Raw genomic sequence first — 27952 nt, 5'->3', positions numbered from 1 at the left:
TGTGTGAGGCTCAGAAAGCCCCTGTCACCTATGTGCGCTACACCCATGAACTAAAATGGCGTGCTCTAAGACCAGGAAGCGCACACCTACCCAGGCCACATTCCGATGTATTTAAATGGGAAAGTTATTATCATGGTGATGAGCGGCTGCGGCCCACACCTTTCCAGCCGGGGGAGGAGGAAGACGCTCGTGTAGAAGCCCGACGTCCCCGCTGTCACTTGTCCCCGGAGCAGCTCACCTGTCCGCCGCCTCTCCTCCACATGCCAGCAGCGCAAAGTTAGCAGCCCTGCTCCGTCTGTCTGTCCGCCTGTCCGTCCGTCCGTCCGTCCGTCCGTGAGGGAGATCCTGCTGATCTGCCTCATCCGAGCGCTGTGGAATGAGTTTTATCACCAACTGGAGGCGAAGCGTGAAGAAAAATGACAACAAAAAGTGAGTAGCCTCGAGTCAGCTCCTGATCCTGAAGAGGTGTTTAAACTAGTGTGGCTCCCAGTGAAACTACACTGGTGTGGTTTCAGTGGAGAGCCGCTGTAACCCACAGGCTCACATCTGATCAAGTTTTGTCCCAAGAGCCTCAGTTAGGACAGCTGCTGTAGGCAGAGTGGGATCTCGGATCATAACACTCATTCCTGTATCACATGACTCCAGTATTCCTGTTCATGCCCTCTCTGTGCCGGCTACTAAAGGCAAAAACAGTGGTGAGATTTCACAAGCTTGACAGGCAAGTGGAAACCTGCTCATAATCAGCTTGTTCACAGATTTCTGCCTGATGTGGGCCGCCGCCGCACTAAAGGTGTGCATTAACGTTATGTTCTCAGCTGCTGTCCCTTGTTTTAGAGCCTTTTGTCTCTCTTCTCCTGCTCTTTGACTCCTACAAACTGTGTGGGTTACTGAAGGTCTCAGATGAGTTCCTGCATCTAATCTCCAGCCTGCCAGACTGCATAACACACTGTCATCCAGCAGGTTCACAATGCACTATAGGCTGACAAATCAGGTTAGGGTTGAATAAGAGAAGAAATAAGAGAAGAAAAGATCCTCTGCATATGTATCACAGAGACAGATTAGCGTTGTAATGACCAACCTAAAAATTTCATAAGCATGGATTTCACTGGGTTTAGTGTCTTGTGATGATCAAAAGGTGGTTTCAGATGATTTTCCACCTTGACAAGAATGAAATTCATGGAGAAGCTTTGATTCTGTGTGCCTTTTGGAAATGGCACACTAAATATCAGCCATCAATCAGGCTTTGGTCCAAAAAGATACAGTATTTGGCTTCCACAAACCCAGCTTGGTTAAATCCTGGAGTTTGTGTAATACTTCATTCAATTCATACGGCTCTTCCTCTCAGTGAAGTATGATCTTTTAGTTTGACCCAGTTACTTTGTGCGCAGGCAGTGAAGAAATGGAGTCCACCGGGCTTTGTATTGAAGCCCAAAGCTGCTGCCGTGTTGCCACTGCCTGGTCCTCAGTGAACCTGCATGCCTGAGAGAAGAACCGGTTCACCTCCACCAGCGACTGCCTGCAGTTGTTTCTATTTATACTTTAGTGACGCCACTTTCTTTCTTTCTCTTTAGTAATCCTTTGACATCACGCTTCTTCTTACTCAGCATTGTTTTGTTGAAAGGTTTTTCACTTCATCTAGTTATGCTGTGTAATCCCACCTGCCGCCCCTGAACGGGGTTTCCAGTATCCTCATATCACACCAAGGTGAGAGCCATTCCTATGTCCCCTCTAAGTTGACCTTTGACCTCTCCTCAGGGACGCCGTGCAGGCACAAGAAATCTCCAATGGCCCCAGCTCCCCGAGCCGGTAGGTGCACATCCTTCACTTCAAACACACTGACTGACAGAAACCATCAGCAGTGACACAACCTAGAGAACAACAACATGACACGACACGTGTTGACACACACACACACACACACACACGCACACATGTACACTGTAATAACACAGCTGAACATCATGGTGTGTAGAAACTCCCACAGACATGGACTGATTTCTTTTCTTTTTTTGGTCTTTGTGTCCCAGGTTGTCGGTCATAGACTGTCCAGACCTGGATCCCATCATCACAGATTTCAAGTAAGTCTTTTCAAAACTGAATTACACTCAAGGACATTACAATCATTTTTTCGAGGCATTTCTCTCCATAGAGAGTCATGCATTCGCGTCCATTTTTCAGTTAAAATGATTCAAATTAAATATTATATTTTGGGTCACCATTAAAGTTTTGAGATGTCTTAAATGTTTACTCAAAATAAGTTCTGTTTTTGAGGATAACAGATTTTTTTTTCTCTCTACTTCTTATTGATAATTTAATTTAATTCAATTTAATTTATTCATTTATTCATTTTTGTTAACCAGGAAAAAAAAACAAAAGTAAAAAATAAATTAATAAGATAACATAAGATAAGATAAGATATTCCTTTATTAGTCCCACGGTGGGGAAATTTCACGTATTACAGCAGCAAAGTGGATAGCAAGATATGAAGCATAATTTACACTATAAACAGTATATACAGATAGTAAGTACCAACAGAGCAATATAATCATTATAAACAAGGAATGTAGAAAAATACTATATGAATAATTTAAACAATAGAAGAAAAATAACCTAAAACCTGGGGGACAACACACTCCGACGGAGGTTCAGGGTTAGTGTGAACCCATGAGACCAAGTGGCAGAATAAATATAATAATAATAAATCCAGTTAAATAAAATTTAAGTAATTAAACAAATAAATCTGAAAGAAACTCTCCATATTTGCAGTTTCCGGTTTGGTTTGATTAAATAGGTGTGTTCACTGTACCAAAAGGTTAAAGCCCAGAGTAATTCCCCAAATACATGCTAAAAAAGAAATAAGAATCTGAAGAGGTTTATGTGTGTGTCCATGTTTCCGTGGCTCTCACGATCATGTTCCTCAGACAATAGCCTCCTTTTCAGCTGGTTTCCATCCCTGGAGATCTCCCTCTTTCTCCCTCTAAACAGCCTCTATTTTGTGCCTCTGTTTCAGGTTACAGTTACCAGACGACAAAGATGCTCTGGAGTCAACAAAACCATCTAATGGGTGAGTCTGCGCAGTGGAAACGCTCTCAAACGGCAGTGTCCGATCATAAATTCCTCTTTCTGGCTGATGTGGACAATATTGTTTTGGAAAGTTGTGGTTTTTCCCCACTGTGACATCCGGCATGTTTGTATGTTGCTGTGTGCCGGGCATATCAGTGAAACTGTGAGGTAAAGGTCACCTGAAGGGCGCGGGCATCAGCACAGCTTCTCCCTGCTGCTCACACTATCAATAATTCAGGCAGAGAAGGAGCTGTGAATAACACCACTCCTCTAAGTTATGACTGGTGAGCTGGACTGAGCTGCACTCGCTTATGCCACAGCGTAATCCATCTGTTGGCGGGCACTTACAGCACAGAGTCTGTAATGTGTTCAGTGGGGAAGTGGGAGCCTAAAGCTCAGCAAATGTATGTGACATTACTGCAGAAGAGCATGAGTGGCCAGAAAACCCCGCTGGATAAACAAAGATTTGTCACAGGGAGCTCACAGGACATCCGATCCTTATTTTGAGAAACGCGAAATGCTACAAGAAATGCAGACATTTCTCATTTTGATTTTGTTGACATCTACAATGGGAACTGCTGTGTGAGGATGGCGTGGCCGGTGTGATCTGTCCTAGGACTGTCCGTTGCGTAGGTGGTGCTTTTCTCTTTGTGTGCCCAGTCATGGTGGCTGCTCATACAAACTACCCAGTACTTCTTTTTATTGCATTTTTTTTTAAAATATACCACAAAATACAAGCATAAACATGAGTGCATAGGTAACATAATAACATAATAACACAACACAGTATAAGAGTAGAAGTTGTAATGAGTAAAATGAAGAAGCTGAATCAGTGAAACATACAACCAGCGTACATTACACATAGCATGCTGCAGTTTAAAACACCCAAACATCCACACAACCCTGTCCTATCACCTAGATTATCACAAACACACCTGCTGTACATTAAAATACATCACTTCCTGTGTGCTGCAGGAAATTACATGGAAATAACCCACCACACCTAAAGGGAAACCTGTTTACAAAAAAATTGTTGAAGTTATTATGCACTGGGTTTGTACTGAGTCTTCATTCAAGAGGCCGGCACAGATCCAGTTCTCTCCACGTGACCCATGACCTCACTCCGTCATCTGGACAGCACGCAAAATAAGAGACAAGATGGAAGAAACGCATTTGCAAAAGGTCCTAATTTTGGGTCATCTTTCTGATTTCTTTATGTTTGTAATTTGACTAATTGTGTGTGTTATTGGTTCTGTAGAGACAGGCTGTGTTTTAGGAAGTTTTACCCAGGCTCCACAGAGAAAAAAAAAAAAAAAAAAAGTTCAGCATGAGTGTTTTAAGATGAATATCCTGTGTGCCCACTCACAAATCAAACCAAACTCCATGAGGGAGCTGTTCCTTTGTATCTGTGTGTGTTTGCCCCACAGATGCACATGCAGTCCGCAAACCTCTGCACAATAAATCAATACATTTTGAATTCATAGGGAGAAAAAAACATACAGTGCTGGGTTTAAACTTCCTTTCAGGTGATTTGTTTCCTTTTGAGAATGTGTAGGTGTCCAACAGAATAAATCAAACACAATATTTAAAAACGACGTTCAACAAAATTTTCACTCAGGTCTGATTGAGCAATAATAGGACTGTGGAATAATCTAACATTCCTATGAAATGAGAAGTGATTTTTAGTCCTTGAAAATAGGAAAAACACAAAACATAGTAGATTTTTGAGCAAAAAAGCATGAGTTGTGTACGAGGTTATAATAGTAATGATAAAAAAATAACATTGAAACCTAGCTGATTGCATTTGTTAGGTTTAGAAATGATGCAGCCACTCCTGTTCAGCTTTCAGCTTTGACACAGGCTTTGTTCACATCTGGGTTACCTTATATTTGGACTGGACTTCGATTTTTTGTATGCCACATACATCATAATTCCTCTTTTTTTCTTGCTGTGATTCTCCCCCAAGAGCACCTGTGGCAGTGAGAAAGCTGAAGTGCTCCCTGCTCTCTTTGCAGGAGGAGGAACTGGCCAAAGGGATGCCTGCGTCATTCGTGAGGGATGACACATTTTATTTGTTTGCAGTGACTGTTTCTACGCAGATCTGAACGCGTCAGATCTGAGCTGCACTTGTGGTGTGAGATGTGGGTCATCCAGCCCTCCTTAACCCCATGCTGCTGTCTGATGCCTCCCTCTCATGTGTACCTAGATCACACACACACACGCACATGCGAACAAACGTGCTCCCTGAAGCTGTGGCTCCTGCAGGTTAATAGCATCCGTCATCGGAAACGGTCCCTGGCTCTCTTCTCTCTATGGGATCTGCAGCTATATTTGCATCATGAATTCACATTTTGTCCTGTGCACCAGCTCCAATCTGGATCTATGTATTCTATTTCTGGACTGTCTGGTCGCTGCAGTGCTCAGTCTCCGCCACTGCAGTGCACTGGACCAGCTGAGACGCTCAATATACCGACACTCATTCATTTCCTCTCTTTTTACCCTGCCTCCTGCCCTCCCCTCTCTTTCTCTCTCACCTAGCTGCGGTGCTTAAAGCAGCCGTCACCACCACGTCTTTCTGTGTCAGGAAACGAAGGACCTGTCACGTGCAACTGCAAAGTTTTGATGACGTCATTGTGACTCTAAGCGCACAGAGGGCCGAGTCATGCTTACAGCCTTGACTGACTTAGTCTCAAGTGCACTGAGTCATTACGAACATACTGTTTCTCCCTCACACCTCTGTTTATGTGTGTGTGTGTGTGTGTGTGTGTGGGTGTGTGGGTGCGTACGTGTGCGTGCGCGTGTGCGTGCGTGCGTGGATGCGTGTGTGTGTGTGTGTGTGTGTGTGTGTGTGTGTGTGTGTGTGTGTGTATTTTACTTGTTTTTGCATCTTATATGAAAAACCCAGAGTCAGGAGTTGTGGGCATTTAGCCACGCCCCTGATTTTGCATTAACCAATCAGAGCAGAGCCTGCAGAGTGTAGCGTGAGGGTGATGGTGGAAAGAGGTGGGATGGTAAGGGACTGTCCCTGTGTGTACTTCTGTGTGTTTGTGTGTGTGTGTGTGTGTGTGTGTGTGTGTCTACTTATGTGTGTGTGTTTGTGTGTGTGTGTGCACAACAACAGGCGGAAGGCTCCAGCACAGAGAGAATGTTTCTCTCCCCATGTGTGATAGTCATCCCAATCTCATTAAGGGCTGCTGCTGCGTTCTTCCTCCTCTCCTCCTCCTCCTTCTCTCTCTCCCTCTCTCTCTCTCTCTCTCTCTCTCTCTCGCCCGCCTGCCCTTCTGCTGCTGCTGTTGCTGCTGCTGCTGCTGTAGAGGAGATACAGTACATTAGACTGCGCTGCTGGAAAGGCCCGAGGCACACGTTCACTTCTGCAGTTCTTTTTATTTGTCTCTCCTCTCTCTGTCTCTGTCTCACACTCACACCTCACACACATACACACACACACACACACACACACATACACACTCACACACACACTCAGCGACATGTTAATGTCAGGAGCGGAAGAGACTTTGTCAAACGGGTAAGATACTTCACTGCTGCATGTCAGAAAGTGGATGGTGTGTGTGTGTGTGTGTGTGTGTGTGGTTAGCATTTTGTCTGTCTTTTGATTCTCAGTAACTCACATAGGCAGTATTCTGCCTATGTGAGTGTGCATGTGTGTGTTCGCCCTCCAGTACATTACTGCTGCCATTATCAAGCTGTGAACAGTGTGAAGGGAACTGGCTGTGTTTTAGCTGTGAGACCGAGGCATGTGGACAAACAGGATTGCTTTGTGACAACAGCAGCTCGGCCCTTTTGTGTTAGAGATTGTGTGCCGAGATGCAGCGAGGCCTTGGAGCATCTGACACCAGCAGTGTGATGATATCTAGGGAGCCAAAGTAGATAAACTAATGCTTTGTCACTCTCAGGCTGTGCATGTGTGTTAATGTAATGAATAGAGGTTGTGTGTGCGCCTCAGGGATTTATGTGTGTTTGTGAGCGTGTATGTGTGCGCATTTGCCTCTGTGGTAATCTGTGGTAATCGTTATTGTGCGAGGCTGCTCTCTAGAGAAATCAGCTCAATTTCAGACTTGCTGACTTGAAATTAAATTAATTATTGGGACAATGTATGGTATGCACATTTTGAAGCCAACAGACCCGCCTCATTGTGCTGGCCATCATGCCTTTTCTTTTATTCACTCAATTGTCAATTATTCTCTTAAATGAAAGGACAGTGTCCTGCACTGTGCAATAATCAGGCTCCTCCTCATGGATCTGAGTGAGTTGCTGCGTGGCTCCGCTGAGAGCTGGATCTCTCAAGTCATTAATAGAATAGTTTCTTTCGTTTTGAGGATGTGTGAAACTGCTGTTTAATCGTAGCATCCTGGTTTCCAGTCAGTCAGGAGCGACGGGATGAGTGAGAAAAGAGGTTATCACATGCTGTTTACAGCAGTCATAAAAGGTTTGGGATATCATTTATGTAACCAAATAACACGAGTCTCTTGGGTAAATCAAGTTGAACACGCCTTCAGATTGACCCATCAGCTTTTACTAAAGCTTGTCTCCTCCTTTCCCGGCACTTGTGCCATTTAATATGAGACTTTTACTGTTTTCCCTGACGGCTGTCTTGCTTCCTCCTTTCTGTATTCTGTCTGATATAATATAGTAAACATCTCTCAAGAATTGACACCAGAGACAAAACTAGACAAAAAGCTTTGCTGCTTAATGATTTTTATGTTACTGTCATGTTACTGGCTATTTCAGCCTTCACAGCCTTTAGTTCATGAATAAAGTGGTCTTGGATATGGAAACTCATTCAGAAGCAGAAATTCTCTTGAAGTGCGTTGGCTTCCTGTCACAGCCTGTATGTGACGTTCAGATGGACCCGGTGATCACAGAATCTTGTTTTTGTCAGATAAGCAAACCAACTGTCCAACATACTGCAGTCACATGACACTTTTAATCTGGGTCATCTGGATCTCTTTACTCAATTAGCTTATGCTTGTACTTCAGTGGGACTGAATAATGGCTAATAAGTGTGTTTGTTGCGCAGCTTGACTCTTGGGTACCTGTGTGTGTGTGTGCCTACATGCGTGTGTGTGTGTGTGTGTGTGTGTGCTGGTTTAGGCATCCAAGGACAAAACTGATCCTCATGGCTTCATCTCATCTTTTAAATCACTTTTCATGGCACATTTTTTACTCATGCATAATCTTGTTTTGTTATAATAACCAAGGACATTAGGCATCTTTTACTACTTCTCTAGCTCCCATTGCTTCTAGCTCTGAAGCAATGGGAGTGTTTAAGACACAGGAGAGAAACTGGAGATTCAGTGCCTGGCCAATGGGGGAAAGGACATGTGACTATATAACCTTATAATCATGGCTATGTAACCGCGCACACGCAACCTCATTTTAATTCCTTCCTGCCATTTCTAATATCTGTATTACTGACCTTGTCATGTCTGATTCATTTATCGTCTATAGGCGCTGGGTTATGGAAAGTGCAGTAGTATCAGTAGTATCAGTTATTAGTGTCACAAGTGAGCATTGCTGGGCTCCAAGTGAAGACATTTTTAATACAAACTAAAGCCGGGAAACAGGAACAGGTAACGCAGCAGACTGGCAAACACAGTGACGGGACAAGGAGCAGACGGGAAAGCAAAACCTAAATACAACTGGAGGGAACAGGAGGACCGGCTGAGGACAGGCAGCATGAGGGCAGGGCTGATGAGAGGATGCAGGGCAGGTGAAGAGGCGACAACAAGTTAACAAGCCTGTGGGACAACATGAGCGACCAAAGAGCACAGAAAACTAAGATATGACAAACACCAGGGAAACAAAAAATATGGATCCAACAGAGTCAAAAACATGAAAAGTTCAAAAAGTCGAGTCCATATGTCCAAAAACACAGACTCACAACAGTCAGCTTTGCAACCCCTTTCCTTTTCAGCACCTGGTTTATTATATGTTTTTTCATATGCTTTGGCAGGGATTTCCACTTTAGTGCCTCACTACTATAATAAACGTATGTATTTTATGTTGCTCTGATGTAAGTTTTCAGTAATTATAACTTTTTTTACCTGCGCAAAGTGGTTCCGCCAGCCGGGAAGTGTTTTATAACCCTGGAATATAATTATAATACAGGCTTTGTCATGTTCATCGATGATGGTTCTCTCGTCAGGTCGTCCATAAGAGTGTAGAAATTAAAACTGGCAGGATGGGAGTCACTTGTAGCATTTTGACTTTTAGCCTTGTAACAGGCAGCCTTTAAACTTTTCCAGCAGTTTTTGATTTGGTCGATGAATAGGTGCATTCTGGCTTTGTTCAAGGCTTTCATCCATGGAGGCGTCCAACAATCCTTCAAAAATCTAATATTTACAACCAAAATGTTGTAAATCAGCCACAGACCAGTTGTGTGTTGTTACTGTCATGTCTCTGTCCCTCCCGCAATCACCTGATGTTCCCCCCATGTGAGGCAAACATGCGCCGTAATACATTCATTCCGATCACAGAGAAACAATCAGATTAAGTGTTTATATGATTAGTAGGCTTTAATATTTTCCTGTTGAATGGTGGATTGTCAAAGGGTTATATCAACTGAACATTTCCTCAGATTGGGCCACTTTCTTCCAATTGAGTGATTACATGAGGCATTTTTATTCGGATTGGGCTATTATTCTGATCATTAGTGGACTATTAGGATCCATGTTAATGCAGCGAGTGTGTGTTTGTGCACGGTGAGCAGGAAGTACACCCTGCCACAGGTCACAGGGTGGAGCTTACGGTCATCCGCATGTCATTAGCCAAAGCTGCACCAGGATTTTTTTTTAACCTGGAGTATGTGCATGTGTCTCTGTGTGGGCCTCAGTATATCAGATACATCATCTGTGCATATATCTGTGTGTGTGTGTATGTGTGTGTGTGTGTGTGTGTGTGTGTGTGTGTGTGGGACGGCTTTAGAGGCGTAGTGCAGCATAAAGAATTGTTCTGTGTTTCTGGTGGCCAGGAATGTAAAGTGAACTCTGTTAGTCACCCCTGTTAAAAGATTAGTCAGTGTGGCTCTCTGCTCTGCCCTTATCTATGTCACTAACATCCAGCCAACACAACACAACACAACACAACACAGCACTGTGTGCGAGTCACCCATGTTGTTGTGTTGCCCTCTGATCGGACATTATTCTTGATTTTTCCATGTAGCCAACATCACGTTGTTGGAGTACTCGGCTGGGCATCAGCTGTTTAGGAAGCCATGGAAACGGGATAACACTGTGATCAATGACCAGTGGTCTGGTGGGCTCGGAGTGCAAAACACAACTGTATTTCATAAAATTAATGAATAAAATGGAGAACAGTGTTCACAGTTCACAAAACTTGAGCAAGCCACAAAATAAATAAAAAATGTTTAAAACATGATTACACTTCATAAAACAAATTATTTGTCAATGAAACAAAGTATAACTGCATTCAAGAAAACAAATTAAACTAACAAATTGCTGTAGGCTACAATTAAACAAATTACATTACATGTAGCAAGTCATTAATGCTTACTTGAAAAGGCTCTGTGTCAACACATTAGTGTTTTACTAGGCCTGTCAACATTAGCCTATTAGCATTATTATATTAGCACTAACATGAGCTATAGTATTAAAGTTTAACATTAGCATTATGCTAATAGCTGAGCTTGCCTGTATTAGTGTCACATGTATCTGACAAAGTAAATATAGTGTTAGCATTAGCATGTTACCATTGGTTCAGTTTTTTAGTTTAAGCATTAGCAGCAGTTTGTATAGTGATATTTAAGATTTATGATAGGGGTATTTTGCTACTCCATATGTAATAGATCATCATAATGTATAATGTTAATAAAATCTGCATTTGGACAAGACAGTATCTTTGGAAGCGGCTTGTCTGTAAACACCATTTCATATATTATTTACTCAACACAAATAATGAGATTATGCATTTTTTATTTAAATAAAAAGTATTTATGTGTCCTTTTTTGTGTTGCCAAAACATAGCATTTAGGAAACAAATTACATCATTTTCAGTTTGAAAAAAATACATTGCCAGAATTATTTATTTATTTATTTATTTATTTATTTATTTTATTATTATTATTTTTTTAAAGAATAAAATCCTCACAAGGAGGGAACATGAGGCCCTGCAAACATAGGCTGGACCTCAGTTTGTACGTCTTTTGCCCTCACCTCACATAAAGCAGCTCCCTGACACCACACAACACGTGAGGGTCATGTGCACCATGTAATAAACTGAAGTCACAATACACAGCAACTTTATTGTAACTGCTCATTTCCACAGGGATAGGATATGGGCTGAGCTTTTTTTTTTTTTTTTTTAAACAGATTGTGCACTAAATCATTCAGGACATCAGAATTTGCCCTTCATTTTTAAGTGCTGCCAGTTTCACCAGGTTTTGTTTATCTCTGTTGCTGGCAGGGTTTTGATTTTGTGGCCGTGTTTCTGGAGCTCTTGTGAGGTTTTTGTGGAGTGAAAGGATTGGATGGAGGGCAGGAATACGCAAGACAAACTGGGACAATATCACGATCCTGCTTCCTGTCCTGTAGGTCGGGTTTGGAGATTGTCTTTGCGACTGTCCTCCGTCAAAATGAGAACAGGGCCACTGCAGCAGAGCTGGAGGGAGGGAAAGAGGGAGGGGGGGAGAGACAGAAAGTTGTGGGGGGGGCGGGGGGAGGTAACGTAGGTCTTTCTGATAACCTTGCAACTGAATCTGCCTCTGAGCCCTGTTGTTTTTGTACTTATACATGCATGTATTCATTTATTGAAGAAATTAATGAAGGGAGACAAAGCGTTTGCAGCCTTATCTCACTTTTTTACTCCAAAAATAATATGTACATTAATTTGTGTGTGTGTGTATGTGTGTGTGTCTGTGTCACTCATCAAGAACATGGCACTGCACCTCGGCACAGAGGGCACTCTCTACAAAGGGACGGATCACAGGATAACTGTTTGGTTAATTCAATCCCAGCTCTTAAGACACCCGCTGAGATTATATCCATATTAATCCCATCCCATTCCCAAATGCATCCGGCATATCTTGCCACCAAAGTACCAAAGTTCCTGCTGTCATGCCCCCTGTGCAATAGGACCCTCTGAGTTTGAAAATGGTCAAGCTCACATATTCAAACCAAATGTGTTATTTAGTGTGAAGCTTTTTCTTGTTGTTGAGCAAGCCCATCTTCTCATGGTAAATAATGGAATGCATTTGGGTCAAGAGGATTTTTTTTTTTGGGACATTTTTATTGCTTGATTGTGAAAAACTAATTAATTTATTTGAGTTTCCTTTTTATGGTGGGACTTTTTGAGTATTTGTCAAGTGTGCAGTAAGTTTAAAAACAGTGTATTGTTTCAGTAAGGTTGTTTTTGGCTGTTTTTTTACCTTTTCCTGCTCTTATTTGTCCCGTTTATGTGCTTGGTTTCTGCAGGTGCCCACGGTCAGACCTGTCCATAGCTCTGGAGGACTGCATGGCTGCTCTGGATCTGTTCCTCAGAAACGACTTTGAGGAGGCGCAGGTCCGGCTTAGATGCAGGTAGGAGCGAGCTTGGGGACGGGGTGGGGGTGGTTTTGTGGGGCGTAGCTGCACACCCATAGGCTTGCCTAAGATTTATTGGGCGTGCCGGCATCTTGAAGGGCAGGCCGTCTTTGTCGGAGCAGGGCAGGATTGCTCTCGTTCGCAGCTGTGGTGAAGCACTGACCTGCCCGGCTTAAACCATCATGGGCAAACATAATGAATTAGATCCAACTGTGCTGCCTTTCCGCATTCATGCAGTTGCACGTTTGAGCAATTTGGCATACTCCAGGCTCAGAGAGTCAAGATATTCAGCGGGTAACTGTCTCTTACAGCATGCACAGGAGATACACGGGGGATTTTCTAGTTGTTTTCACTCCAGAGTTTTGAGCACCAGGTCTAGTTTGATTGCAAACCTTTATTCAGTGCATTCCTTTGGTCATTTATGTACATTTAAAAAAAAAATGCAGGACAAATTTCATACCATTTCTTAATGCACATTTGATGCATTTCATTACTTTCTGTTTAAAGGAACAGCTTACTCAAAATACAGTATTCTCCCTCTTACTTCTAGTGCAGTCTGTTCACCCAGATAGTTTCTGTGTGATTTGGTGAGGTTTCCAGTCTTTCCCTACCTGCCTTCCCTGCCTTCTCCCAGTGATTACAAATTCTGGACAGATGTACAGTTTGCTCTGCCCTATGTGCGCTGGGATAGGCTCCAGCAACCCCCCGCGACCCTTGTGAGGATAAGTGGTTTAGAAGATGAATGGATGGATGTACAGTTTGCCTGTGTTCTTTGGCAGGACGTAGTTCCCAAAGAAACTCATCAAAGAACTGTTGCCATTGAACTTTTCACATGAAAATGTTTGACGGTTTTTGAGCACCACAAAACAATCCCCCTCCCAGCCCCACTGTACTGGGGAAGGTCACAGAACAGTGGAAACCTCATCAAATCACACAGAAACTACCTGCATGGAAAGCTTGTACTGGAGGTTAGTGAGAAAATCTCTGTTTTTGTATTTTGGGTGAACTGTTCCTTTACGGTTTTCACACAACTACCTGCTTTTCTATGTAGAATTAGAACATGCAGGGTGGATTTCATCGATCAAAATGTCAAAACAAGTGTAAAACCTGGCTTTTTATTGTAAGAATCCAGCCTTTTGAGTGCAACAATATTTTTGGTACATTTAGATACCAGCTGGTACTATTGTCAATATCAGTGAAGCACCAGCAGGCCTGAGTTTTCAGTGCTCGGCCATTGGCACAGTAGTAGCTGTGAGTCAGAGCACTAGTGTGGAAACTGTTACTCACAGAGATACTTCATGGCTGTGCCAAGGCCAAGCGATGAAGAAGCAGAGGAGAGAAAGACCCTGCTGATGCTGGTTGGATCATTTTGTAGCAGCGGTGTTTCTTTGATCGAGGTGCTGCCCTGCTCGCATCAGAGTTATGTTCACAATCACAAACTCCATGCTGTCCAGGCTCACGCCCTGACTCTGGTTTTGTATTCCAACACTGTGTCATCGGGTTACCTCATTGTTCGCTGTTCATTCTTTCCCCTGTTTCCAGGATCTTTATCACTCTATTGCTATTATCCTGCACCGTGTATCTTTTCTCCAGGGTTGCCAGCCACTCCTTAGCCCCAGTTTTTCATCCAAGCTCCTCTCCTTAGGGCCCGTTTGCAAAAAAGACAGGATTAGGCTTTCATACGCCCTTCCATTCTCCCTGTGGTTTTGTACTTTGGCTAGACTGACAGACCTTGTCATAAACATAATGTGTTGATGATGCTCAGCGTGTCCAGAAAGCACTGAGTGAGGAAATTTGTTCATTTTTTAACCTGATTATGGAGATTTTTTTGGATACAGAAATTGCTGATACTTAACTTAATTAATCTATTGACAAGGAGCTGTGTCCTGGTGCGGCAATGTGGTTTAGCATTTGTGAAGAGAAGGAAGTGTTATGAATGTGCTCTGGCAACACCTCTAGCTGCTCAGAATTCTGTCAAGACATTACGTGTCCTCATTTCTGTCTCCGAGTGCTTCCTGCAGTCCTTTGTGTTCTTTCTCTTCCTCTTTCAGTGGCTTAACTGCACCTGAATCCTTATCTCGCTGTTGGCTCCCAGATGGTTGGTTTTCGCCTCATACAACAGACCAGATATTTTAGACAGGCGCAGGAAACTAATGTTATGTGAAAGTGATTTTAGAATACTTGTCTGTGACTGACAATTTTTCTTGATGCCTGCAACTCAGTAAATACTCCAAGCAATCCAGGGATAAGAATAGTTTACAGCCATAGTTTAGGATAGGATAGGATGAACTTTATTAATCCCCACCATAGACTAAAAAAGCTAAAGACATGCACGATACGACAACAAAGACACAATATATGATGTGCACAATATACAGTCACAGCATGAGTCAGTATGATACATTTGATGTCTATCATTTTGACTGTGCAGAATGCCACAAGAGCACCATTTCCCTGATGCATTTAAACATCTCACTTGTGTATAGCATGTCTATGTCATCATATCTATGTTTGAGCCAGGTTTTACTTAGAATAATTGGAATATCAGATCTATGGAGACATAACTAAGCCAGAATAGCCAAATACACACAGTATGTTATCTGTATTTTATCAGTCTCATTTAGCTATTTAACAGTTGTTGTTTTTTTACTGATAGTTGCAAAATGCCCAGGATTTCCATAGAAATTTCTGAACAGTCCCTTTTACTTTCACCTTCCCTCAAAAATTCCCTTACAGTTTTCTTGCTAGAAAAATCAGTGAACGCAAAAATATCATGAATACAGGGACATTTGGATGCAGCACTCGCTTTGACTTGATACCTGGCCTTGGGGGTTGTAGGAGGTTGGGTTTATATGAGACCGAGACTGAGAAACAGCCACAGCCTCACTTGAATTTTCCTGTCTGCTGCTCAGAAAAAAAAAAATAAAAACTTTGTGAGCATGTCAGTGCGCTCGGGGCTTTAGACTCCTAATCTGTAATGTTATGTAAGGTATGATGACACTGCACTGTGAGAGAGAACAACCGATCTATAGGGGACAGGCAACCCAGACAAAAGGGTCTGAAGTTGTCAGAGCAGCAGCAGCAGAGGCAGCAGCGGCTCTCCTCTCCTCCTGCATGGACTCAGTGTGTCCTCTCTATCATCTGATTCACTTCATATCTGCCTTTTCTCCTTTTCAGCTGCCCCCTTTCCTCTCCCTCTATCTGTCTCTCCCTCCCTGCTCTTCCTCCGGCTGTGTTCTGACACAGCCGGTGCATAAGTGGGCCTGAATCTCTGAAGCATGCACACGTGCCCAAAAGCACCTTCACACACACACACACACACACACACACACACACACACGTGCAGTGTCATGCTCTGCCTCTTCACCAAAACGTTTAGCCCCTTCTGAAAGTCCCTGGCCATGAGAGCTATGCTTATCTGAATGCCAGTGATGAAAATCATTCATTCACTCCTTTATTCATGTTCTCAACCCCTTTGTTTCTTTTCAAGCTCATGGATGGTGAGAGCCTATCCCATCATGCACAGAGCAAATAAAAAAGAGACTGACAGTCACTCACACTCTTGCGTATAACTAGTATGAATGCCTTTAGTGTGTCTGGTCTACATGACTTGCATGTTTTTGGAACGTGGGAGGAAATCCACACTAACAGAAAGAGAAGATGCAGATTCTGCACTGAAAGCTGGGAATCAAACCCAGATCTGTGTTGCTGCTGAGCCACCCTGCTGCTGCCCTTGAGCGGGTTTTCCCTCAGCCTGATGACCTTCATCTCTAAAGAGCTCAGATTTATGAGGCTGTCTTTTTCCTCGTTCCTCTCCTGTGTGTCACAGTCCAGCAGTCCAGGATCATAAGTTTTCCATAAGTTTAATTTCCTGTCGAAACACTCCCAGTGAACCTCCATACAAACACTGTAAACAGTAAACATTTTTATGGGAACAGGCAGCCTCATCTAATTTATTTCAGTTTTAGTGGATCAGCGGTATCTGACAGAGGGCTTTGTTTTTTTTTTTTTTTTTTTCGCCTGCACACTCCGGCTCCTTGTTCAAACACGCCAGCAGGCTCAGGCACAGCTTTAAAGGTACACGCTCATTCTCCCACCCTGCTGTCCCTCCCCGTTCCACACAGACATAGAGCTGTAGGTGTACAGGTGATGATACGCAGCACACCAATAGTCGAGGGAAAGGCTGCTCGGCTGGATGTTGACACCATGTACAGATCAGTTATGTCATACCCCTCCTGGCTATGGCCTGCTCCTACAGGCAGCACTTATAGGAAGAGCTATATTATAACCAACCATTCAGTATCCATAAAATATACAGCATCCAATTTGCACAGGTTTTATCAGACACTTTGTCAAATTGTGACGTTTTTTTCCCCATCGGGTAGAAATCTCAGCAGTGCAGTCACGCCTCTTCCAACTTAGAAAAACTGCATTGATTAAAAACTTTTCTATCCAAGAGGAAAACTTGGAAACCGTGATGCCCACTCTCACCGTATTCCTTTGCTACTCTGCTTGGTTCATGATGCTTTATTCATCTCACAACTTTTATGTCTGTTTTATTCTCCTGCTTATGTGCTTGATTCTTTTAATTTTAACACTCATTATGAAGCACTTTGTAACCTTGTTTTGGAAAGTGCTATACCAGTAAAGCTCATTATAATCATCATTGCTTTATGAACTAAGCTGCTGCCTCCAGCAATCCTAATGTCCATAACACTGTCCTCGTCAAAACAAGTGCGTGTTTGGACAGAAGCTAGAACGATCAGCCTCTAGCGATGCTTTGCCGCACTTCCTGATTGTTACCAACCCAAACACATGGCGAAGGTACACATGCTCCCTTAGAAAGTACAGGGCAACTCCCTCCCTCACGTCATGGAACGCCAAGCTAAAAATACGCAGGAGAGCGGGCTTCAGTGGCGTCAGATGGACGAGGGCCTTTGTTGGCCTGAGTTGACTGAAAACTCTCCAAGTGCCGTCAAATATTTGGGATTCTCAGCTGTTTTCAGCACGCCTACAAGCAATTCAATTTACCTCACAGCTCCATCTTAAAAGGATTTCTCAAATTGAGCTCAGGCTGTCTTGTTATATAACAGAGTGGAAATGTGAGGCAGGCACAGCTCTCTCTCTCTCTCTCTTTCTTTCTTTCTCTCTCTGTCTTTAAGTCTATACCTCCCCTTTCTGTCTTACTTCCTGGTTGCCCGCTGCATTACATTTAATAATACCGATTCCTTCAAGCAAAGAGCTGAAGTCTCACCACACCTCAGCAAACAAAAACCCAGATTCTCCCCTACAGGCCAGGAGCCATTTTGCATCTGAAGTCACATGTATCTGTGGTTGACACAGCTTCTCTCTCTCCCTCTCGATTTCTTCTCTATCCGTTGCTGTTTGTCACTTCTGTTCTCACTCAGATCTCTTAATTAATGTATCTATATATGTGTCCGTTCCAAATAGACCTAAGATGATAAAGGCTTAAGAGCTAAGAATTAAAAAAAAAAAAAAAAAAAAAAAAAAAGCAGGCAAAAGACGAGCCAGTTGATTGGTTGGAGCTCACAGTAACTTCACAGAAGCCAGTCACATGAGACCGTCTGTGCTAAATGGCAGTGAAATGTCAATAATGCAGACACACAGCATTCCTCTGCACACTCCTCTGTCTGTTTTACCAGTATTGTTCTGGCATTTCCACATGTTTGTGTGCGGGTGTGTGTGCGTGTGTGTGTTTGTGTGTGTCGGCCTCTAGAGGTGTATGTGTGTGACCCGTTCTTCAACAGCGACAGACAGGGTGAAAGGAATACAAAACTTACAAAAATCTAGTTTTACCACCGACTGTAAGTGCAGTGCACAGCAGTGACACGCTTTTTTTGTGATCATTTTAACACAACAGAAACACCACAGAGAACAAATAGAAATAATAACAGTTCATAACTGGAACAACAAGTACATCTACTGGTAAAATATTTGTGTCGCAAGAAACTTTCACTTTAGATTCTCTAAGGGCAAGCTTCTCTTTTTTTTTTTTTTTGTTTGTTTTTTTTTGTTTTTAGTCACATGGTGTGACATGATGCACCAACCACCACAGTTATAAATAGATATTAACCGTTTTCCTGTGTTTGTGGAGGTGTGTCTTCCCGGTGTCCAATCACAGCTCACCAGCGTCCTCTGCTCCACATTGCTCCTCTCTCATTTCGTCCACTTGCAAAAAGCCTGCCTCCAAAATCCATCTTATCTGTGTGAAACAATGTGAAATCCGCCCCCCCGTCATTTCTGTCACCACACCAGAGCTGCAGCAGTATCTCGCTGACTCAGTAGATTGTCTAATGTCTCACTTCCCCTTTCTTCTTCGAAGCCAAAGGCGGCGCAACTGAAATCAAATAGCGAACGCTGTCTTTTCGCAGGACCAAAGACAGCATGTACCACGCTCTGACCTACGCCACCATCCTGGAGATGCAGGCCATGATGACCTTTGACCCGGAGCACATCCTGGCAGCAGGGAACACCATGAAGGAGGCCCAGGCTGTGTGTCAGCGGTGAGACGTTCGCACAGTATCAGGGTGAAAAAGTAAACACCAGCCAAATGAGGTTGAGCTCAAAAGCCTTTTTGTCTGGTGGAGGAGTGAAAGTGACTGGTGAATCTTGGGACTTTCCAGCCACTGTGGCCCGTAGCTTTCTGCCAATTACAACAAATAAACCCATATTCAAATTCAGCGCATTCCTAGGATGAGGTGACCCATGGATTTTGGGGTCAAGTTATCTCCTTATCTGATTTTGTGAGGCTAAGTACCAGTAATACGATTTATGAATTAATTAATAAGGTTTATTGATTCAGCAGACGTGCAGTGACGCAGCACATAATTCTGTGTCTGCTGAGCTGTGGGTCCCATCGGTAACATCACACCAAAGGGCAGGGAGCATGCTGGGATCGTCCCAGCTCATTGTCCGCAGGAATTTCACAACCGCCCCCCACAGCTTTTTCTCTAACTGCTGTGTGAAAATGTCTTGTATACAGAACCACTCCTCTCCCTAAAGACTAACATTACATTCCGTTAAACTATTATTGCTTTTTATAAAAATGCTTTGTGGGGGTTTTGGGTTGGAAAACACAAACTCAAAAAATGCTAAGACAGATATCTCTATCTATCTATGTATCTATCTATCTATACACATACATACATACGTACATAAATATACACACATATACATATATAGGTATAGATAAGATATAGATAGATTAAAAAAAATGCATCTTCAGGGGCCATAGGCAAAAAAAGGGAATTGATTGGAGGTCAGAGCAGCAATTTTCCTTTTCAAGGTTAGGATTGTTGGTCGAAGGGAAAGTCCTTGGTCAGCACCTTGAGGTAACTTCACCCTGCTGCAACTCAGCATCCTGTCTCTACTGGAATGAGCCTGGGTTGACTGATTTGCATAGAAAGAAAATAACCGGGCGAATACAAAGCGGCGCGATGCTGCTGGAAAATAACCCCGAACATTTCCCACCGGAACAAAGCCAGCAGCAGTTAATGATTATTTTTGTGTTTGCTCTCTTCAGTCACCGCAAGAAGTCGACTTTCACCAGCAAAAACTTCACAGAAGGTCAGTATAGATCCCACAATGTCACGATGAGTGAATGTTTCAGACACCATACCCTGTGTGTCACCATAATTCACTTTCACTGCCAATAGATGTCAGTGTCTAGGCAGCAGTTTCACATTGTGCTGCGTGTGCTTGAATGCGTTTATGTATGCGTGCTTGTATGCATGTGTCACCACTAATGACCAGCAGTTTGAATCTATGCCTCTTGTGTGTGTGTGTGTGAGCGCGTGCGTGTGTTTATGTATATATATGTGTGTGTGTGTGTGTGTGAGGCTGCAGCCCTCGAGCTCTGCTGAGCCAGTGCTTTCAGGCAGTCTGAGTGAAGATAACTGTGATGTAATCATTTTCACCTCAGAGGAACTCCACGCTGAAGTGTGCTATGCGGAGTGTCTCCTGCAGAGGGCAGCACTCACCTTCCTTCAGGTCAGAGCTGGGCTTTTGTCAAACACTTGTAGACTCCCAATGCAGTCTGCCTGTAGTCATAATCTCATGATTTGCTTAATTAACCCTCTCTCTCTCTCTCTCTCTCTCTCTCTCTCTCTCTCTCTTCTTTCTCTCCCACCTCTTGCTCCTGTCTCTCTTTTTCCCTTCAGGATGAAAACATGATCAGTTTCATCAAAGGGGGGATCAAAGTGAGGAATAGCTACCAGACATACAAGTAAGAATCCGAGAATCTGAACTCCTCAATTTCCTCCTTTCCTCCCGTCAGGCTTGTCAAGCCTCCTCCATCCTCCACTGACTTTCACACACACACACACACACACACACACACACACACACTGCTCCTCTTTATGTCATTAATCACTGTGTTTCCCTCTTCTTCTCTTAATGTTTGCCTTCCAGAGAGCTTCACACCGTCCTCCAGTCCACCAGCTACACTCATGGCGACAACCACGGCCACTTTGAGGGCGGCGTCAAACTGGGAGTGGGTGCTTTTAACCTGGTAAGGCGAAGGCTGAAGTGCTTAGTGTGTGTAATCAGTCCAGACCAAATTGTTGGGAACAATGTGCGGTGTTTGTATTATCCTGCTTGGTGCAGCATAGGTGGGACCACATCAAGAGCTGCAGTATAGATAATGCCAGATTAATTGTGAGTGGGAGGAAATTATATTAACTAGACTTTCACATATTTTCCTGTCATTGTTGACTCATTTCACCCATCTGGGACTAACAACTCTTTGCAAAAACAATGTAATGTGGTTTTATGTGAAGAACCTCTTGCAGAGCTATAACTAAGATTAGCCCAGATGTAAAATAAATAAATAAATAAATCAACCATATGAGATGTTTAAATATTGATGATAACAAAAAAAAAAAAAAAAAAAAAGGAAGCCAAAAATGTGAATCTGCTGCCGGCCATTCCCCTCTGCTTCCTGTCTCCCTGCAGATGATTTCCATGTTGCCCACGCGGACGCTCAAACTGCTGGAGTTTGTTGGCTTCTCTGGTAATAAGGTGAGTTCTCCTGACAAGTGAGAGCTAGTTATGGCTGACACAAGGAGGAACTGACAGGAGCTCTGGAGCTGTAATGGCCGGTGTGAAGGCTCTAGTTAGAGATGTCTGACAGCGGATGGATTGCTCTGTGCTGTGTGAGGCTATGGGTCCCTCCTGTGTAATAACTCAGTCTTGTGTGTGTGTGTGTGTGTGTGTGTGTGTGTGAGATGCTTGCGGCATACACTGATAAGTATGTGGATGACTTATGAATTGTGACGCTGTGTGCAGATTAATGCCCTATTGTATTATCTGCACTTGCTGCATTTGATCAAGAGAATTTCACTGAAGAGAATGACTACAGTTAACCATGACCTTCACATCTAAAAATGTGTGTGTGTGTGTGTGTGTGTGTGTGTGTGTGTGTGTGTGCGCGCACCTGCAGGAGTTCGGGCTCCAGCAGCTCCAAGAGGGTTCTGCAGAAAACACATTTAGGTCTTTCCTGTGTAACATGCTGCTGCTCTGCTATCACACCTTCATGAGCTTCATACTGGGTGAGAAACAACACACACACACACACATACACACACAGACATGCATACACACACACACACTCACCCACAGGAAAATAATTGCAGCCAACCACAAAAACAGCCAGGGAGTTCATAGCTGGCTTTGTTCTGTGTGTGTGTGTGTGTGTGTGTCCCCTCGCAGGCACTGGAGAGGGCGACGTGGAGGATGCAGAGAAACTGCTGCAGCCGTATCTCAAAAAGTATCCTAAGGTTTGCCGACATTTAACACAGCGGCTTATGAAAGTGATGACGCGCTGTGTTGTGATTTTAAACCACACCGTGTCTCGTGCCTCTCTCGCAGGGATCCATCTTCTTGTTCTTCGCTGGTCGAATAGAGGAGATCAAAGGCAACCTTGATGCTGTGAGTGCCAGTCGTTTGTGCCGCCGCACAAAGAACCCACTAGCACGTTCTTCATGTGGGAAGAGCTGGCTTTTTATACACCGCGCTTTTATGCTTTTATTTGTTGATGTGTTTTGCTTGTGTGAGTGTCTCTCTGTCAGTTTGAGTTTGGGTTTGCTTTGTGTGCCTGTGTGTGGGAATGTGTGTGTGTACATGGATCTGTCAGCAGAGCAATGATTCAATTGTACGGGCTGTCTTTTTTTTTTGTTTTTTTTAACCAGGAAACACAATTCAACAGTCAAAACTATGAATACTGATTTCACTGATTTCCTTTGGAGCCGTCTTTCTCCCTCCATGTCACGTAGGATATAGCATCAAAAAATGATGCTATATCCTGGTGATTGTGATTTAAATCTATAAAACAAAGGCTGAATGTTAGGATATATCAGTCTTTCCTGTCAGCAGCTAATAAGAGAAAAAAAAATTCAAAAACATATTCAGTGACACTTTTTAAAGTTAGCCAGCTAACTTGCAAATCCTTCCTTGTGGAATTACCCCCCAGCACCCCTTGGTGAACACGGCGGGTAGCATATTTTCATGCATTCAAAGAAAATTCAATCAAATTCAATCTCTAGACTTTTTTTCTCTGTAGACTTGGATAATTATGCTCAGCATTGACATACGGGCTACTGAATGATGCATTTGCACACAATAAGAACATTATTATTGTTATTGTTATTATATTTACTGAAACACTTCCTATCATTATCACAACACTTCTTGAATTTTACCTTAATTATTTTTTAATTTTATTTGTGGAATGGATGATTTTCATATTTTTAGCAGTGGGTTAAATGTTTTCCATAGCTAAATTGCTACTTTCAGCCCACTGGCAGATTTTCTCATTTAAGAAAACTCAGTTTTGAACAGTAGATGCCAGATGCAATAACTAGTTATTGTGGACATTTTTGAGGTGCCCCAGTGACTGTCTGTGTTTCTTCCAGGCTATCAACCGTTTCGAGGAATGCTGTGAGGCCCAGCAGCAGTGGAAGCAGTTTCACCACATGTGCTACTGGGAGCTGATGTGGTGCTTCACATACAAGAGGCACTGGAAGATGGCTTACTTCTACGCTGACCTGCTCAGCAAGGAGAACGCCTGGTCCAAGGTGGGCCGTGACTCTGTGTGACGTGTAGGAGGATAACAGTACCAAACGAGAACAATATATGTGTACAGTGAACTCATGTTAAATGTTTACAAGTTCCTCCAAATGCAAAAATGATAATTAAGAAATTAAGGATGAACATAGATGCAGTACTATATCCTTCAGTGGTCAAGGAACTAGTTCTATAGGAACTGAATAATCAATGCACAGCAATTTGAAGACTATATCATACCTCTGAAACTTTGATTTATTTTTAGCATCATAGTCAAATTGTAAATTAGCAGGTTATTTAACCGGTTATGAAAAGGTTTCATAAACCCAAAAGTTGCCGACTGTTCTCAATCTATAGAGGAACATGTAATTCTTCAACTGCAAACAGAAGAATGATGAACTGCATTTTAAACTTTTAGATAGGAAAATCATAAGTCAACAGCCAGACTGAGATTAATAGTCCAAGTCAAAATAGGCACAAGACTGACTCAACACTGAGTCTGGACCCCCAGTCCCACATCCCCGGCTGGGTCTCCAAACTCCACACCACTGTGGTGCGTGTCTGTCCTCAGCTCATGTGAAGAACGAAAGGCGGGACTGCAGTAGTAACATCTCTCCCTCCTCTCCCTCAGGCTACCTATGCATATATGAAAGCAGCCTACCTCAGCATGCTGACTAAGGATGACTGCCTAACGTTTGGGGAGACCGAGCTCACTCTTTTCAGGTACGAAATGAAAGTGGAACATCTGAGAAAGTGCAGAACCTACCAGACATGAACAGACATGACTCTCTGCATCTGTAACATATAATGTGACATAATCTCCAGTTCCCAGCTGTTGCGGGAAGAGACCTGATTGTTTGGAAGCGTTGGGTGGGGAGCATGAACTAAAATAAGAGGGGACTCGTTTACCAAAAGTGTCACCTTGACATTTTGTTTGAGTGGAATCTATTGCAAGTGCATCTACTGATGCCAACCAATGCATTAGTGTTCCAATAACTCCTACAACCAGTTAGACCTTTGTTTTTTGTTCTATCTCCTTATGTAGATAGATAGTAGAAACTGTCTGTCTCTTGGATATTTTTCCCATGTGGTTAACATTCACGTTTATCAGTTGCATCATATATATTACAGGCAGGTCCCGGGACTGAAGCAGAAAATAGCAGGCAAGTCTCTGCCAACAGAGAAGTTTGCGATTAGGAAAGCCCGCCGCTACCTAGCAGAAAACCCCATTCCTCTTCCTGCTCCTCCTCTGGTCAGTGCTGGACGAAGCTGCCTGCCATGCCATACTGTGCAATGACTGTATTTTCACACTGCTGCTGCACTCGATTCAGCTACTGCAGTAATATTTCTTTGAAACACCTCATTCAGAGAGATCACTGATTCATGTGATTAAATGAAAAAAATAACTGATTATTGGTATTGTACTATTTGTGCCTGTATGTTCATTGTGTGTGTGTGTGTGTGTGTGTGTGTGTGTGTGTGTGTGTGTTGCCTGTTGTCCAGGAAATGATGTACATTTGGAACGGCTACACAGTCATTGGCAAACACAGAGACCTGACAGAAGGCATGCTGAAAACACTAGACGAGGCACAGGCTAAACTCGACAGCAGCCCAAGTAAACAACATCAATTATTATCATATCCAAGAGGATCGCTCGCTCACATTAAAAATCTCATTCTGTTTATTAATCTACCAAAGATGATTCTATGTGGCATGTTTCTGTTATTATACTGATATTTGCTTTAATCTGATTCAGTGTCCGAGTACAGTATTGTTATAATTATAAATGTGGATGTTTGTACAATATTAAATGTATAGTACCTTGAATGAGATGCCTGATGTGGTTCTGTGTGCTCGCTAGGAACTGAGTTCTCCATAGACGACCAGTGTCTGGTGAGTCTCCTGAGGGGATTGTGTCTCAAACACCTGGGGCACCGCGAGGAGGCCGAACACTACTTCACCCTCGTCCTCTGCAAGTAAGCCACTCAGACAAATGTCCACAGACACATATGTATGCATAAACCTAAAATTAGACACATATTCACATCGTTCCAACAGTGAAGCAGCATTTAGCCTGGTAAAATTCCCTGTGCAGTTCTGTTTCTGATCTTGAAAATACATACATATCCACCGTTTTGTTTGATGTTATCCACAGTGAGTCCCAGATCAAGTACGACCACTACCTGGTTCCTAATGCCCTGCTGGAGCATGGTCTGCTGTGTCTGGAGCAAGGCAGAAATGATGAGGCTGTTAAACTCCTAGAGGCAGCAAAGTAAGTGTTGCAAGCAGCACGCCATGTTCAAGTTACCCTAGTATCTCAGAGTATCTCAGATGGGAGTCTGCTTTCTGGTTCTGTTTTGAAGAAATTATAATTAGGACTTGTCCTTTATGTACATAGTGTGTGCTTATCAGACATCACATTGGCTGAATTTTTTTGCTGAAATGTCTGAGTGTAATTCATCTCCTGTAATTCAGGGGCAGTATGTTTAAACTTGGAGCTGGAATTCAAATAAAAGACAAAGCAAACTGTTTGTGAGGCATGCGTTGAGATGCATTGGTTTGTCACAGAGCTCCTGCATTAAAGATAAATGTGTATGTACACTGTAGTTGTGAAGGTTAACCCCAGTTGTGATTTCACATCGTTCTGGTTCTCCGTTTCAGGCAAAATTACAAAAACTACTCCATGGAATCACGAACACACTTCCGCATCCAGGCAGCTCTGCACAAGGCCAAGGGCACGGGGGAGAACGGGATCCTTGTGCCCTCCAGCCCTTAATGGCCAGACGAGGGCACACCAGACCCAGAGACAGCTTCCTGTTCCTGCAATCCCACAATGCACCACTCAGTCCAGCCCAGCCCAACGCAGCGCAGCACAGGGCAGCGGGGATGGACCTGACAGAGCCAGATCACTAAACAAACCCTCCTCTAAATTACTGACACCAACTCCACCCAACCAGCAGCCACATTCAGCAAGGCTGGCATCAAGTTCTCAGCCAGTGTCCCCTTCTTCACCTCAGTAGATATCAGAGATAAGACAATGAAATGACTCAATTTGAAGTCAGATGACACAAATTAGAATGAAGTTACATACTGACATATCATAAAACCAGATATGTTTGTGTCATATGATCCAATTTAACAAAACCCAACGTATTGCCTATAATGTGACCTTTACTTTACTCTGTCCTGTGCCATTGGACAAAGTTTTGATTGACATGTTTGTTAGTTATCATCTTTGTTTGAAGTTTTTGTTTTTGTTTTTTTTAAATCAAATGCTATGTGTCCAACTAAGATATGACTTCTGTTAAAGTCTTGGAGTCACTGTGTTTTACAGTGCACAATCTTTATTCAGTTTGAATCCTTCTCCCTTTCCCTGAAGCCCCGTTGGAACATTCTGGAGACACAAACTTAGTAATGTGGTATATTTTGTACAGTCTCTCTGTGAAGAAATGACTAAATCTCCACCACCACCATTATATCCTGGTGTATTCAAATTCATGGTCCCAAGTACTGGCTTCTGCACAGAGCTAACCATGCAAACTCTCCTGAGTCCAAAAATGTCTACCTGACTTAGGGTTAGGGTTCTTCTTTATGTTTTATATATTAAGTGCAAATGACACCTTTTACAAGAATTGTCCTGTTTTAAGAGGACAGATGAACGTGTCTTTTAGAAAGGCAGACTCCCCCCTTTTCTTCTGCTGGTGTGTGGGACAGGCTCCAACAGTACTTGAGTTTGAACAAACGGGCCATTCAGGCGGACCGAGGAAGGCCTGCTTGCTTGTCTGCCTGTTGCATCTTTAGTGTGAGAAGAAGCTTTGAGCGACAACCACTAGTCTTCCTGCTTTATAAACATCTTCTGCTACTCCTGTGTCAGCCATGCTAGACTAGAACCCCCTACAGAAGGACTTGTACATCATAGTTATGATCTTGTGTGTCTGATAATAATTTGTATATGACCAGTGTTTATATGTAATAACTGAAATGATAAGATAAAATAGGATTGCCTTTCCTGGTGTTTTTTTTTTTTTTTTTTCCCCCAGAGTTCAACAACAGAGTATCTCTGTCCAAGAGCGGCATATCTAAAAGCTGGGAGTTCAGCTGATGTCTCAAGTTGGTGTCTCAAGTGGAACTAGAGCACTGTTGATTTATTCATGATTGGGTTTGGGATTAAAGAAATTGACCAGGAGTCAATTTAGACTTTTTTTTTTTTCTTAACTGGTGGAGGAAATGTATACTTAATATTGTTTTAT

The 27952-nt window shown here is 43.0% G+C and overlaps 1 protein-coding gene across 2 annotated transcripts; it reads left to right on the top strand.

Annotated features, from left to right (window-relative positions):
• Positions 1 to 157: 157 nt before the first annotated feature.
• Positions 158 to 27952, top strand: ttc39a (tetratricopeptide repeat domain 39A). 2 transcript variants are annotated; one of them, XM_030048866.1, is made up of 21 exons: positions 158 to 429; positions 1756 to 1806; positions 2028 to 2078; positions 3011 to 3064; positions 12513 to 12617; positions 19013 to 19144; positions 20164 to 20207; positions 20563 to 20630; positions 20801 to 20865; positions 21051 to 21150; positions 21594 to 21659; positions 22081 to 22189; positions 22350 to 22417; positions 22509 to 22568; positions 23552 to 23713; positions 24334 to 24425; positions 24834 to 24954; positions 25206 to 25317; positions 25564 to 25678; positions 25858 to 25974; positions 26364 to 27952. In XM_030048866.1, the coding sequence occupies exons 1-21, from the start codon at positions 377 to 379 to the stop codon at positions 26476 to 26478; spliced, it is 1860 nt and encodes a 619-aa protein (XP_029904726.1). In that variant the 5' UTR covers positions 158 to 376; the 3' UTR covers positions 26479 to 27952. The 2 variants fall into 2 exon arrangements, with proteins under 2 accessions (XP_029904726.1, XP_029904727.1); XM_030048867.1 differs by lacking the exons at positions 158 to 429; positions 1756 to 1806; positions 2028 to 2078; positions 3011 to 3064 and adding an exon at positions 6344 to 6589.

Source organism: Myripristis murdjan, chromosome 4 (genome assembly GCF_902150065.1).
Source record: "Myripristis murdjan chromosome 4, fMyrMur1.1, whole genome shotgun sequence".
In the NCBI taxonomy this organism is placed as follows: domain Eukaryota; kingdom Metazoa; phylum Chordata; class Actinopteri; order Holocentriformes; family Holocentridae; genus Myripristis; species Myripristis murdjan.
This window is presented reverse-complemented; position numbering and strand designations above follow the sequence as displayed.

What these genes read in the sequence shown, in the direction of transcription:
- ttc39a (XM_030048866.1), top strand. Translation starts at nt 377, where the DNA reads ATGAGTTTTATCACCAACTGGAGGCGAAGCGTGAAGAAAAATGACAAC. An exon ending in CTCTTCCTGCTCCTCCTCTG is followed by an intron (nt 24,955 to 25,205) that starts GTCAGTGCTGGA and finishes CCTGTTGTCCAG; the next exon opens with GAAATGATGTACATTTGGAA. An exon ending in TAAACTCGACAGCAGCCCAA is followed by an intron (nt 25,318 to 25,563) that starts GTAAACAACATC and finishes TGTGCTCGCTAG; the next exon opens with GAACTGAGTTCTCCATAGAC.